This window comes from Nelumbo nucifera, chromosome 1 (assembly GCF_055504915.1).
Source record: "Nelumbo nucifera cultivar China Antique chromosome 1, China Antique-T2T, whole genome shotgun sequence".
Classification (NCBI taxonomy): domain Eukaryota; kingdom Viridiplantae; phylum Streptophyta; class Magnoliopsida; order Proteales; family Nelumbonaceae; genus Nelumbo; species Nelumbo nucifera.
The window spans coordinates 86,971,059-86,986,168 of NC_142649.1; the positions used below are offsets into that span (position 1 = coordinate 86,971,059).

The window sequence follows — 15,110 nt, forward strand, 5'->3', positions numbered from 1 at the left end:
TATTTTTAATATTCAACTTTTTTAATTTCTTTTGTTCATTATCAATCAATAAAATTAATCAACTCCCTGCTAGTGGCCTATAAATCAGTTCAGTCAAAATTTCAGCTGAATTCAGCTTTGAAAGCATAAAACCCTTGAAACACGCACACCCCAACCCTGAAGCTAATTCTATTTTAACCAAAAAAAAACGTGAAACTCATACAAACACAACCTAAGATGCCTTGGCTTGAGTATTACTCCATCCACAAGGCAATTCAATAACTGTTATCGCAACTGACCGTGGGATCAACAAAGAGTCCAACCCTGAAATTATTTAATACGGTGGTTCGTTATACACCAAGTGGGGTTTAAAACTTTAAATTGGCCAGAGGTACCGTACCATACCAGTCTGGATTTCCGCATTAATTTCATTCTTACATGCCCTGTGACTACGGACTACCGATGTACGATTTCTATCTCTCTCCACAAACAGTTACACAATTCTTCATTCTCTCTAATTTATTATTTTTCTTCTTACTATTCCAATGTACATTGCCTACTTCCTTTTCTTTGGTTTTTGTGGTAAGGGTGTTGTATGTTGTATCGATTCAAAGTTTTCAAAAGCATTTTTATTTTGCTTTTTCCAAAAGTTGTAGATTGGTCAGTTTGACTAGCCTGACTAGCCAGATGTATTGAGAGAGAAAGAGAGAGAAAAAGAGACTACTGGTCTGATTCCTATTTTGTAACTATTCTATTACTTTGTTAATCTCTTGCTTTCTTCCAGGATAAGAACCATGTCAGCATGATTGAGCTATCGCTACTGTGTTTAATGTTTATATTGGCATAATCTTAATATCATTCCTACAAATGTCCTGCTTGTTCATTCTCTCTCTCTCTCATCTATCCTTGGTTCCTTACTAAGAAATCCGGGCTTTCATCTTTCTTTTCTATTAATCCGAAACTTTCCATCAGTTCCCTATTCAGTATTGATACCTGCATTTTCTTTTGGTGCTCCTAGTACTAAAGTTTACTCATTTTCGATTGACTGACCCATTTCACTTTCTCCATCTTTTGACATCTCTGGCTCAGTAAACAGCTCTGGATTCTGAAGTTGAAGACTCGGCTCATTAATTTTGCCTTCTGTTATTCATTCTTTCTGCCGATACAGGTCTTGCATTGAAGATCCACTTCTTGCAGTTTGAGCTCAGCAAGTCTCTCGCGTGTTAAATATAAGTATTGTCTTTGGCAGTTCTCCATTGCCCATTTCTTATATTCTGAATCTAAGCAACCGCAGCTATTTCTTTCTCCTTCATTCTTTTAAATCTTATGCTGTCATCCATGAAGGATGATCAGATGGCCATTCCTCACTTATTCAGATGCCCAATTAGTCTAGACTTGTTCACTGATCCAGTCACTCTGTGTACAGGCCAAACCTATGATCGATCTAGCATTGAGAAATGGCTTGCAGCTGGGAATCTCACTTGTCCTGTTACAATGCAGAGGCTCCATGATCCATCCTTAGTTCCAAACCACACGCTAAGACACTTGATAGACCAATGGCTTTGCATGGACCACTCCTTCGACCCCGATTACTTAAAAACCATTGATCCTGATCTTTCCTTGACTACTCTGAAGCACAAACTTGAATCCCAAGAAGTAACCTTGGCAACTAAGATTGGAGCAGTGGGGAAACTCGAAGTTCTATCCAAAGATTTGGCTTGGAGGTCTGGTTTGATTCAGCTAAATTTCTTCCCACTCATACTGCGTCTGTTTTTTGTTAAGTTTACTCAACAAGCAAACCTCGACCAAGAGGATTCAGAGCTCGCAGAAGGAGCTCTGACTTGTATCCTGAACATGTTCCCTTTCAGCAAATTGTGTTCTTTGAATATGCTTAAAGAAGACTCCAATTTAGCCTCCTTTCTGGTGTTACTAGACCATGGCACTGCCAAGATCAAGACCAGTTTGTGTCATCTGGTGGGGTTAATTGCATCGTCTTCAGAAACCAGAGATCTTTGTGTGGTGTTTGGACAAAACCCAAAGATCTTGCGAGGACTGATCACTCTCCTACATCAGAACTCTGAAGCCTCTAATGCTGCAGTCAAAGCCATATCAGCACTATGTTATTTAGAATTGAATCAAGAGAATGTTGTTACAGAAGGTGGGGTGGACGGCCTTATAGCATACATCTCTGGTACCAACATAAGCCAATCATCTATGGCGTTGGCCACGCTTGAACTTCTGTTAGGACTGGAGAGTGGCAAAAAGGCTGCAGTTAATAATCCAAGTACAGTTCACGCTCTGGTTAAGATGGTCTTCAGAGTATCTGATCATGAAGGCAGTGAAAATGCAGTAGGCTCTCTGCTGATCATTTGCTATGACTCACTGAAGGTGCGGGAAGAAGCAATAAGCGCTGGTGTCTTGACACAACTGCTACTACTACTTCAGAGCCAATGTAGTTGCAGGTCCAAGAACAAGGCCAGGGTGTTGCTCAAGTTGCTTAGATCCATGTGGGCTGAGAGCCCAAGTGCAAGTGCAGTATGGCCTAGTTGACTTGATGCCTGAGTTGGTCTCTGAAAATTTCTGCACATATATATTGTTTCCAATAAGGGGATAGAGAGTAAGAATCCCCCTTCATACCAAGAAACCATGAATGAAGTGTCTTTCTCTGCATATGTTGTGTTCTTCTTCTTTACAGCATAACCAAGCAGGGGTCTGCCTCTTGCTTGGCTATTGTAATCCCTGTAAGTCTGTAACATTCTTTCAATCCTTTCTAAGAAAACACATTTCTCCGAAGATGCCTGTTTTTTACCTTGGATAGCAGCTTTCGAATAAGTTTTTGATGGTGAATTGTCTGAAACATGGCACACAATTCAACACAATTTAGGCCCCGTTTGGTTCGTGGGAATAGGGGTCTGGAATCAGAATCGGAATGAGCTATTCTGATTCCAATTGTTTGGTTGAGCAGAATCGGAATCCCATTCCCATTCCTGCTGGAATGGTCATTCCCTGCCCCTCCTTTGGGAATGAAATCCCATTCTTGCTTATTCCAATTCTCATTCCCATTCCTGTCTGAACCAAATAGACTATTGGAACAGACCATTCCGATCCTGATTCTAATTCTGAAGGATTCTGATTCCGATTCCAATTCCTACTGTGAACCAAATAGACCCTACTGAATTTGCTTACATTTTAATTTCAGATGAAGCTCAAAATATAGAAAGAATAGTTTTTAAGGGGCTACTCCAGAGAAGTGGAGAAAACCAGACAACTTCGTACTCAGACCCCAAGAGGAGCTCAAAATCTCAACTGGGCAGTGGGAGAAATCTGAGATGGGCCATTTTTTTTATGCTTTTATTTTCTCTCTCAGCTTTGGGAGTCTTGTTAAAAGGGAGTTAATGTGTATTGTTGCAGATAAGTCAAAATCATTATATTGCACGCCTTGTACAAGTCAATTTTAGCTGCATACCTTTGTGGGACTTGGTCTTCTTATGAGTTTTCAACAGCACATGTGACAAAAGTATGTGTTGTCGTCTAGGCTCCTTCCTCTTTATTAACACACCAGTTGCTGGGGCGGTTGATTTGAGGTGACATCTTGAATCAGATAGAGATCTTCATACACTTGTTATAGGAAACACTGCAAGAGATGGGCCTATAATCATTGAAAGAACTGGGGTGCCTATACTTTAAAAACAGGGATGATAAAGGTCCTCTCACCCAGAGAAATTTGTAAACAGATGTAAATGAGGAAACAGCTTATTTGGCTTGTCATGGATAATTTGTTCACTTTTATCCGTTGAAGAGCTCAGTACTGCTAGTAGGAAGAAAAGTTTGAGTAGATAAAGAGCCAATCCCATTGCACAACAGAGATGCTTGGCATCGAGATGCCTTTGATGTTGTTCGGGTCATGGCTGAGCTGGCCCTGTGAGACACGTGGCCACCCAACTATTGTCCTGCCACATCATCCTAGCTCGGCCACGTCGGCATAGCTCGGCCAAGTTATGCTATTACTATGGCATCCCATCTTATCCTTCTAGCCACGTTAATTACACGTTATATGGATGAGCACAACTACAGATAAGGAGGAATAAGGAAAACGACTCCACTGAGGAATGGGACATTATCCCGAATACCTCGACGCTAACCTCATCCCGACAACCCCGGTAGCCCAATCCGACCAGGACACGGATCTTCAGCTATAAAAATGTACTCCATGCTCGAGGTAAGGGAACCAACTTCCGAGACCTACACCACTACTTAGCTCGGACCGGCATCCTTATAGCTCGACCCGACCATCCTACCACCTCCTACTGACTTGAGCATCAGAGTTCTTACCCGGGGATAACTCCTCGAGCCTCCAACTTCTGTTTCCTTGATCATAGGTCTTGAAGCGCAGCCTCGTCCTTACAGCTCGGCCCCACCCTACCAGTAAGGACTATCTGGTTGCTCTCCTCAGTTCGTGCACCACCTCGGATTGAGCAGCATCAGATTGGCATCGTCTATGGAAAACTCACAAAAAGCCTGTCCCGAAAATCTTTCATTCCTCACTGCGCAATCAAGAAAACGATCAAAATGCCCAAGAACTTGTCCGAACAATCAACAGGTCAATCCCCATCTCGGGAATCTCGGCATCACAGCTCTCCACATCAAGAAATTCCATAGCCTCTAGCCGCGGCTGATCCTGTACAGTTCCGAGCAATGCAAGAGAGTCGATAAGATCTTCGAGATGATGCAGAAACTAGGAAGTGTGGCACCGCCCAATCGGGTCGTCCCCCCTCACGCCCTGACAGGTACAAAGGATGAAAGGACCATCCTCACCCCGAGGACCCCAAAATGCGCCGGCCAAAAAAAGGAGGGGAGCGTGGTCCAAGCGTGAGAAGCAAGACACAACAAGGTGTCCTGCCTCCACAGCCCGCTCCGCGAGCCCGACAACCACACACACAGCTGTGCTACACCGCCGCGCTACACAGCTACACTACACAGTTGCGCTACACAGTCGTGCTACACTGCCACGCTACACAGCCGACTAACCGACACACGCACAACATATTGCACATACATCATGTAGGCCATGCAAAAAACGCCGTGCAACGTGGGCAGTGCAGCACTGAATCAGCTGACCTACCAGTGGGCACGACACGAAGCTCGACAGTGTATCACCGACTAAGAAAACCGACTCAGCCGACCTATAACGGCTCGAGCCCTTAACGCATAGCTAGTAGCTAGCTCGGCAACGTATAGCCAAACATCTGACTCGGCTGATCAACGGCCAAAGCCCAAATCGGAGAAGATCGCTCCTGCCTCCGAGGCCAAAGGGCAGTCATCGTACTCCATACTTCGGCGACAAAATGTCGCAAAGCCAGCTGAACAACGGCTGACCCACGAAGGGCCCCAAAGGCTCCCAAGACCAGAAATAGAGCGTCCCAAAGATGAGAGCTCAGAATATACTCCGGCCCCACTAGTTGGCGACTGAAGATCTCGGTCAACCCCAAACCTCGGCCAAGGTAAGGCCGAGGAGCCAACTCGTATGTATGCACACAAGTTCAGAACAAAACAGTTTCATTAAGTTAAGCCATCAATACAGCAGGTTAAAGCTCGGCATACCGAGCTATCAAAGAAGAAAAAGACAAAAGAACACAAAATTCTAAGAGCAACCCGTAGTTGTTCAATCCTCGACAGCAATGTTGACCAAGGGAAGCCACACTACACTTCGGCCGAGCACTCTACCCTTTGACTTCGGAACTAGGAGAGTGGTGTTCGGATTCTGAAACTTAAGCTACAAATTCCTCAGTCGAAGAATAGAGAGCCCATCCTTAGTGCAGCATCAGGGGAGCTCGGCCCAACGGCTCAACACCTTCCTCGGCGCAGCACTACCGAGCCTCGAAGACACCCAAACTTCGAAGCTCGAAACCTTCCTTGAAGGGGCATTGGAGAGGCACAGACTCCGAAGCTCGGCACCTTCCTCAGCACTGCGCTACCGATCCTTGGAGAGACCTAGACTTCGAAGCTCAGCACCTTCCTCGGCGCAGCGCTACTGAGCCTCGAAGAGGCGCAAACCCAAAGCTCGGCACCTTCCTCAGCATTGCACTATCGAACATCGAAGAGACCTAGACTTCGAAGCTCAGCACCTTCCTCAACGCGACACTATCGAACCTCGGAGAGACCCAGACTTTGAAGCTTGGCACCTTCCTCTATGGGGCATCGGAGAGACCTAGACTTTGGAGCTCCCTTCCTCAGCGGGGAGAGACCTAGACTCCGAAGCTCGGCACTATGCTACCAAGCCTCGGAGAGACCCAGACTTCGAAGCTTGACACCTTCCTCGACGCAGCGCTACCGAGCCCCGAAGAGGTGCAGACCCCGAAGCTTGGCACCTTCCTCGGCATTGCACTACCGAGCATCAGAGAGACCTAGACTTCGAAGCTCGGCACCTTCCTCGACGTGACGCTACCGAGCCTCGGAGAGACCCAGACTTTGAAGCTCGGCACCTTCCTCGTCGTGGTTTTACCGAGCCTCGGAGAGACCTAGACTTCAAAGCTCGGCACCTTCCTTGGTGTAGCAGTACCGAGCCTCAGAGAGACCTAGACTTCGAAGCTCGACATAGTGCTACCGAGCCTCGGAGAAGCGCAGACTCCGAAGCTCGGCACCTTCCTCGGCACTACACTACCGATCATCGAAAAGACCCAGACTTCGAAGCTTGGCACCTTCCTCGGTGTAGCGCTACCAAGCCTCGGAGAGACCCAGCCTTCAAAGCTCAGAACCTTCCTCGGCGCGATGCTACCAAGCATCGCAGAGGTGCAGACTCCAAAGCTCAGCACCTTCCTCGGCACTGTGCTACCAAGCCTCGGAGAGATGCAGACTTCAAAGCTCAGAACCTTCCTCAGGTCGACAATTTAGCACCTTCCTCAACACTGAAGCTCGGCCTTCACCAGGAATTGGAAAGCCCCTCCTCGACAGCCGGCCGAGCTAAGCAACCATGCAATGTTTCAGCAAAGAAGGCCATGCTTTGTCCCAGCCGAGCATCCCACTCTTCGACTTCGAAACTAGGGGAATGGTGTCCAGATCCCAAAATTTCAAGAACAAGTTCCTCAACTGAAGAGCATACCCTCAACTTTGAAGCTCGACAGACCACAACCGAGCTTCACAATAGCTTGGCACCTGCAAAGCCTCCAACTTCAAAGCTCGGCATACCACAACAGAGCTTCACAATAGCTCGGCACCTATGAAGCCTCCAACTTTGAAACTCGGTATACCACAACCGAGCATCATAATAGCTCGGCACCGATGAGCCCCTCAAGTTCGAAGATTAACAGGCCACAACTGAACATCACAACAAGCTCGGCACCTGGAGGCCCTCAAACATCATAACAATTCGGCACCTAGGGGCCCTTAGCTTTGGAGCTCGGCAAGTCATAGTTGAGCATTGCAACGACCTCTGTTCCACAACTCGACAACCCCAAAGAAACTTGTCTTCGTAGCTCGGGGCCCCATGGCTGAGCATCACAACCTCAACTCCGGAGCTCGGCCTCCGACCAGTAGTAAAAACCCTTTCCTCGACATACGGCCGAGCTAAGTCTCAACTTCGGAAGCTTGGCACATCATAGCCAAGCATCACAGCGGCCTCAACTCCAAAATTCGGACCCAACTCCAAAGCTCGGCACACCACGGCCAAGCATCACCATGGCACAGAAGCACGACTTCCACTTGGAATCAAAGCCGTTCCTCAGCTCCACCAGGAGGACGGACTTGGAAGCTCAGTTTGACACCTCAGCTCTCTGCCGAGCTACGCAACCGCGCAACACTTCCGGCCAGGCACTCCCCATCCTCAGCTCTAGAACTGGGGGAGTGGTGTTCGGACTTCGAAGTCAGAGCTCTTAGAGTTCTGTAGCCGATAATGGGAAGATTCCTCGGCCATTTTCCATATTGCCCAGTTCTCAAGGTTGCGACAAGCGCCGAGGAACACCAAAGGGGCCAAACATCCATCCATACATCAACTTGAAGTTCTTCAGCCGAAGAACGAATTGGACTACTTCATTCCTCGACTTCAGAACTGGGGGAGTGGTGTTCGGGTCATGGCTGAGCTGGCCCTGCGAGACACATGGCCGCCCAGCTATCGCCCCGCCACGTCATCCTAGCTCGACCACATCAGCATAGCTCAACCAAGCTACGCTATTACTATGGCAACCCCATCTTATCCTTCCAGCCACGTCAACTACACGTTATATGGATGAGCACAACTATGGATAAGGAGGAATAAGGAAGACGACTCCGCTGGAGAATGAGACTCTATCCTGAATACCTCGGCGCTAACCTCATCCCGACAACCCCGGAAGCCCAACCCGACCAGGACACGGATCTTCGGCTATAAAATGGTACTCCATGCTCGAGGTGAGAGAGCCAACTTCTGAAACCTACACCGCTACTTAGCTTGAACCGACATCCTTATAGCTTGACCCGACATCCTTATAGCTTGACCCGACTATCCTACCACCTCCTAATGACTTGAGCGTCGGAGTTCTTACCCGGGGATAATTCCTCGGGCCCCTGACTTTTGTTTCCTTGATCACAAGTCTTGAAGCGTGGCCTCGTCCTTGTAGCTCGACCCCGCCCTGCCAGTAAGGACTATCTGGTTGCTCTCCTCAATTCGTGCACCACCTCGGATTGAACAGCATCAGATGTGATTGATGGTTAGGATTGAACAGATTTTAGAACTCGAAATTTTACATAGGACATCACTCTTGATATAGTTTGGATAGGGGTCTTTTGAGTAAGAGTTCTATAGAATCAACAAAGTATGTCTAGTCTCGAACAGTCAAATGTATACTTTGTTTGAGGATAAAAAAATACAATAGACACTGTAAAAATCCCATTTTCAGTCATTAGAGCACCATGTGTCATCCATAACTCCTTAAATTCATGAAGCTGATAGAAGGAAACTGCTAACAGGCCAAAGGAGTTGGCTCAACAAGTTTTCCTCCCTTTAAGATAAGTAAAAGAAAAGAACAGTTTCTTTTTATAACAAAAAAAAGTCTCTCTCTCTCTCATTCACTTCAATATATCTACTCTTTTACTCTCATCTCTCTCTATCAGATGTCTCTCGTTCAAATATATCTACAAAGTTGCAAGAAGTTGCTGAGGTTTGAAGCAAAACTCATGAAGAAGATGAGGCAGAGAAAAGTGTCAGATTCCCATCTTTAATTTGTTCTTTTTACTCATTTCCTCTATTTGCTTTAAAATGATATGCACTTATTTGTTATTCCTCAGATTTATAACACTATTTCTTTTGCAGTGCCAAGCATAGGCATTGATAGTGACCACTAGAAAAAGAAATAATTTATATATAATACAATATAGAGAGAGAGAGAGAGCACTTTGTGGGGGCATTGGAATGGCTTTGTGGATTTATAGTTTTTGAAGCATTCTTCATAGGTAAATAAACAAATTTCTCCTAGATTATACCGAGCATGGAAATGTGAAAATGGTTGTCATCGCTAGCTATGAATAGATGGCTAAAAATGGGGTTTTATGGTGCGAATGAATTGAAATTTTCCTATTTGTTGAGATATGACTCTAAAACCATGATGATCAGCAGTCTTGTTCATTAGATACTTGAGGCAAGAACCAGCTTCCTACTGCTAAATTAAATTAAACAAGTGTGAGTGTGTGACCGAATTGAGTGTAAAGTCTGACCATGTATACACACCACTATATACCATTTTAAGGAATTCAAAGACCTTTGATCATTGTCAACATTGTAAAATCATGAGCTAAGCATACCATATCTCACCTATTTTCTGCAACATTGTTCTACCTATTTGTGAATATGGAGAAGGCCCTTCTCTTTCCCAAAGCATGATGAGGCAATCTACTGATTTCATTAAGCAATTGCTCAGTTTACAGATGTTCATCCTCACAAATGAGGGAGAGAATACAGTAAGGGGGTTATGCACCTAGATAGGAGTATGGATCTGCTGACCACATTCATCAATCCACACATTGGGAACATCTCTTGTACTTTTTATAAGCCGATGTTCCCATTGTGCGGCTGGATGAACGTGGCCAGCAGATCCAGACTCCCTACATTGAGCTAGACAAATAGAGGGACAACAAATTCTACAAAGGTATGAGTGATTCTATAAGCTGTTCTAGGTACATGAATGATGTAAAATGGAGTAGGGGTCCCACAAAGATCAGATCAAGTAGTGGACTACTTTCTGAGGTTGAGGAGGGGTTGGGTGATTAGGAATCAATAAAGCTGAGCTTGGTTTGAAAGAAAAAGGTAGGGGAAGCAAGGGAAAGATGGGGAACTTTCAAATCAAAGGAAGCTTAATTAGGTCATATTTGATTCACTGTTCTGGCCTCATTCTAGGAAATAATAGGTAAGAATAAATAACATCTATTAACAACTATGGAAGAATGAGCAAAAACTTATGAAGAGACAAAAGATTTCTTGCTGCTAGGATAAACAGCAAAGGAAATAAGGGTAAACTACAGATAGGTACGTTATGGTGTGCAATAAAATACATTGTTAAGTTTAAGTGAAGCAATGATTCATTGTGAGCACAATGCTTCATTTCATTGTAGCCGATTTTCACCGCTTTGGTTGCTTGGGTTCCAATTGGTCTCTCGTCGTTGGTTTTTAAACTCTGCTACACATTCGTTCCCGCACTTGCTACCCTCTAAAACAATAGTTTACTAACTTTTGTTATGGTTCAAGCTTGAGAATGAAACTTAGTCTATGTTTGGTTGCTGTGCAATTTTACAGATGCATGCAAGTGCAAATTCTGGTTTAATTTTATTTTAGGTTTTACTTTATTCTGTTTTGTGTCTTAATTTACTTCTTTTATACTGCAATCAAACAAAATAAGCTAAATTTTGAAACAAAAATAGGTCAGAATTTACACTCAAATCATTTACACTGCCATGGTTTTGCATCAGCGTAAATATATTTGCATTGCAACCAAACACAGCCTAAGGAGAAATAGTTTAGAACATTGGGTTTCAAAGGAGAGGGTAAAACGGTCTCAAAAGCACAAGAAGGGTAGTTTTGATATTTTAAAATGTTTCAAGTCACATGTGACTTTGCATGTTCTGGATAACCGGCAGATGGATTGGTGTGCCTATTTTCCAGAATTTCAGGGTACAAAAGGGTTGCCCTCGAAAGTTCAGATCCCCAGGTGTCACTATCCCCAAAGTATTAGGGTACCTGTCTATAATTTTCCCAATAAACAAATTGCTTATAAGAAGCAACTAGCAGGGATCCGTGCAAAGTAAATGCAATTTTTGACAAATTATTGTAATTTATTTAGGTTCTTATTATTTGATAATTTGAAGTAATTATCATCCTAAGTTCTATTATTTTTTGGAATTTAATGGTTATTTAATTTTTATAAAGTTTTACTAATTTCATCTAATTTACCATATTTTATGGTAATATGATAATATATACTAATTTCTTGGTAAATATATACTAATGTATTATATTTATTATATGATAGTTTATTGGTAAATTATAGTAATTTATCGATTTTATGGAATTTAGTTGCTATTTTTGGACATTTCTACAAATTTATGATAATTTTTGACAAATTATTTTATTGTATTTAGGATTATATTATTTGATAATTTCAAGTAACTATCATCTTAAAGCCTACTAATTTGTGATAATTTCTTTTGATTTATTTTTAGTAATTTTTTTATAAATATTGGTAACTTATGTCTAATAATGGTAATTTCTTCTAATTTATATTTGTTAATTTTTATAATTATTTGACAATTGTTATTGTTACATTATTTGACAATTTTCGGTATAACAGTTATCAAATTTCAAAAAAAAATCAAATTGCAATATTTTTAATTTACAATATGTAACAATCTTCAAAGCACAAAATCTATAAATGTAAACCAAAGCAATTCAAGGTTCAAAGTATCAACACGTATTGGCCTGTATCGGTCGATACGTATCATGCCGATGGCTTCCCGATACGCCCCTATAGGGGTTGTATCGGGTCAGCCACTGGTTCAGAGGGTAGCCAAGCCTTAAACTAGCCCCTCTGAACCGATTTCGAAAAAAATAAATAAAATATAAAAAAAGCATCAACACATGGCGTATCGGCCTGTGTCGGTATTTAGAACCTTGAAGCAATTCATTAAGCTAAATGCAAATAGCATTTTTTAACTAACACTATGCAACAACCTTCAAAACACAACACCCAAAAATTTAAACCAAAAAATTTAATAGGCAAAAAGAGAAACATTATTTTTGCTGATTTTTGTTAACATTATTTATTAAATATTTAATTATTTAACAACATTTGTCAATAATAGTAAGTAATTATAATATTTTTTAACTAATCAGTAATGATAGTTTTAATAATATTATTTAGTTATTTTTAACATAACAGTAATTATTAAATTTATGAATAGGATTTATTAACAATATTCATTAAATTAATAATTACCAAAATTAAATTAAATTAATAGTATTTATCAGTAATAGTCAGTAATTATAATATTTTATTAAATAATGAATAACAATACTTTTAATAACATTTTTTATTATTTTTAATACAACAATAATTACTAAATTTATTAACAGTATTTATAATTTTAATTTAAAGTAAATATCTATTTATTAACAATTTTATAATAACAATAATTATTAATTATAATCACTAATTATATATTTATTAAATTACTATAATAATCAGTAATTATTAAAACCGGGTTAAAATAAATAGATAACAGTATTTATCTAAACTGGGTTTATAAATAAAATCGGGTTTGGTATTTATAATCCGTAATAGTTAGTATCAGTAATGGTTAGTAATGGCAGTGATAGTCAGTAATAGTTAGTATCAGTAATTAAATAATCGATAATGGCAGTAATATATATATATATAATAGGTGGGAAAAAAGGGAAAATGAAAAATAAAGGCTAATAACAAACGAGAATTATCAAACAAACATCAATTTCATCAAATTAATCCTTTGCTGCAATTATACAATAACCCTATTTATATACTCAATTTATGAATTCAAATGTCTCCTTGTAGATTTGACTTGGACAAGGAAACTAACTCAAATCAACTTTCAATTATTTTTAAATAATAGATCATGAGTTTGCTAAAAAGGTCTTCAAATTTATCCACATGAGTCCTCGGCAAATGCTATGAATAATGCCACAAATTAAGACATTTGCAACAAAAAAGCCTGGACTATAATCATACTAGTACCATGTTAATGCCACAAATCCACATGTTAATGCCACAAATTAACATGATTAAATGATTAAGCCTCACCGTTAGATTAGTAACATCGAGCTTTTTTTAATATATGTTTGGTACCATGGTTTATTTCTTGAAGAAGTGCTACCATACTAGTACCATGTAAGCATTTTGCTTTACCTAACCAGAATCTTAGTTGGCTGGATTGATTCAATTAGAATGGGTCATACCTTCTTGCCTCAGGTTATGTGAACGTTACTTTTGGTGGAAACATCATTTTATCCCCGCATATCAGCACTGCCTAATGTGATCGCATTGCGGATGGATAAATCAAGGAGAAGAGTTTCATGTGGACAAGGAAACGTATTCCGCTGAGGAAAGGGGAGCCCTCAAAGCACCTCAGTGGGTTATTTCATCCCGATAATCCCACATGCCTAATCCAATTGCAATACAGATGTTTGGCTATATATAGGCACATCCCCTTCAAGGTAAACTTTTGACTCTCAACTCACTTCAGCACCCATTGCATTTACCTCGGTCCAGACAAGCCTATTCTCTTCAACTCTTCCCAATTGACTTCCCGTATTTCTATTAACTTGAATGTTAGAATACCTATCTGAGAAACAATTCTTTAGGCTTTTGACTCTCTTTGTGCTTGGAGATCACCTCAGTGCATGCCTTTATCCTTTCACCTCGGTCTCATTTAATTGACAGAACTATCTAATTACATCCTCAGTTTGACTCATCTCGGATAGACATCATCAACATCTATATATATTAAGCAATAATAATTAAACAAATGTGTATTACGTTATGTGCAAATTTGACCACTTATTTCCAAAAGTGGGCATGATACAATATTATTTTGACCGCCAATTAGGAGGTTCAACCACAATCAAGTCAAACAAGGAAACTCAAGCCTTCCTTTGACCAAAGTCTCCACTCTATATAAAGGCACTTAATCCAAGGTAATTCTCACTTCACAATTACTATCACAAAAGCTCCATCTCTCCCTTTCGGCTCTTCCTCTTCTTCATTTGACTTAAGAATATTAGTGAATTTTTACCGATGAACAATGGATAAATTATGTGCTTGTCAGGCATCAAGGCCCTAGATGTTCTAGTTTTCTCCTTGTTGCAGATTTTAGGAGCAAAAGGACTCAAGTCTTGGCAAAATCTATGGTGTATTATATGGAAACCGCCGCAATATAACTCAAACATAACAGAAATAGTGATAAATGTAGTGACATCTTTAACAGTATTAAAGTCTTTAATAATAAATAGCACAACTTGTAAAATGTGAATCAATAAAAAGTAAGTGAATCATGTAATATATTTAATCTGATTGATTGAAATTTTGATGTAACGTACTGTAAAAGTTTCAAAATGCACCATAGTTGGACTAGTCAAGTATAAATGTTGCCACTTCAATTAACCACGGTACTAGACCTGTTTGTGGGCCAAGCTTCGGGCCTAACTCCACACTATATCAGGATTGGGTTTTGGATCAGACCCATTCAAAATTTGACAAAAGCTAAGCCCAAACCTAATCCATTAACACTACATGGTACCAAATACCACCTTCTACATTTAGACATTGCATAGTCTCTCCAAACTTGTATATCCCAACCATAGCCCCAAATCTTAGGGTTGTTAAAGTTGGCCTAATTTATCCAAATTACACTATAAAAACTTTGGCACTAGACCATTTATATTTCTTATAACTCCCGTGTTTACGTCTCGTCCCAATGCAATGGTCCCAACAATTGTCCCAATAGAACAAAATGGTGTCACCTACCTTTTAACATGAGTAGCAACATGAACATGCAAAACTAAATGATGGCCTATATTAGTTTCCAACCCCCCCCCCCCCCCTATATTAGTTTCCAATCCTTCCCTTTAACCAAATAAG

The 15,110-nt window shown here is 41.0% G+C and overlaps 1 protein-coding gene across 2 annotated transcripts; it reads left to right on the plus strand.

The window, feature by feature from the left end:
- Window positions 1-794: 794 nt before the first annotated feature.
- On the plus strand, window positions 795-3,640 carry LOC104599560 (U-box domain-containing protein 26-like). Of its 2 annotated transcripts, none has more exons than XM_010262158.3 (2): window positions 795-2,720; window positions 3,179-3,405. In XM_010262158.3, exon 1 carries the CDS (start codon window positions 1,306-1,308, stop codon window positions 2,527-2,529), a length of 1,224 nt encoding a protein of 407 aa, XP_010260460.1. In that variant the 5' UTR covers window positions 795-1,305; the 3' UTR covers window positions 2,530-2,720; window positions 3,179-3,405. The 2 variants fall into 2 exon arrangements, with proteins under 2 accessions (XP_010260460.1, XP_088752601.1); XM_088896475.1 differs by having other exon boundaries at window positions 796-1,212; window positions 1,406-3,640.
- Window positions 3,641-15,110: the final 11,470 nt, after the last annotated feature.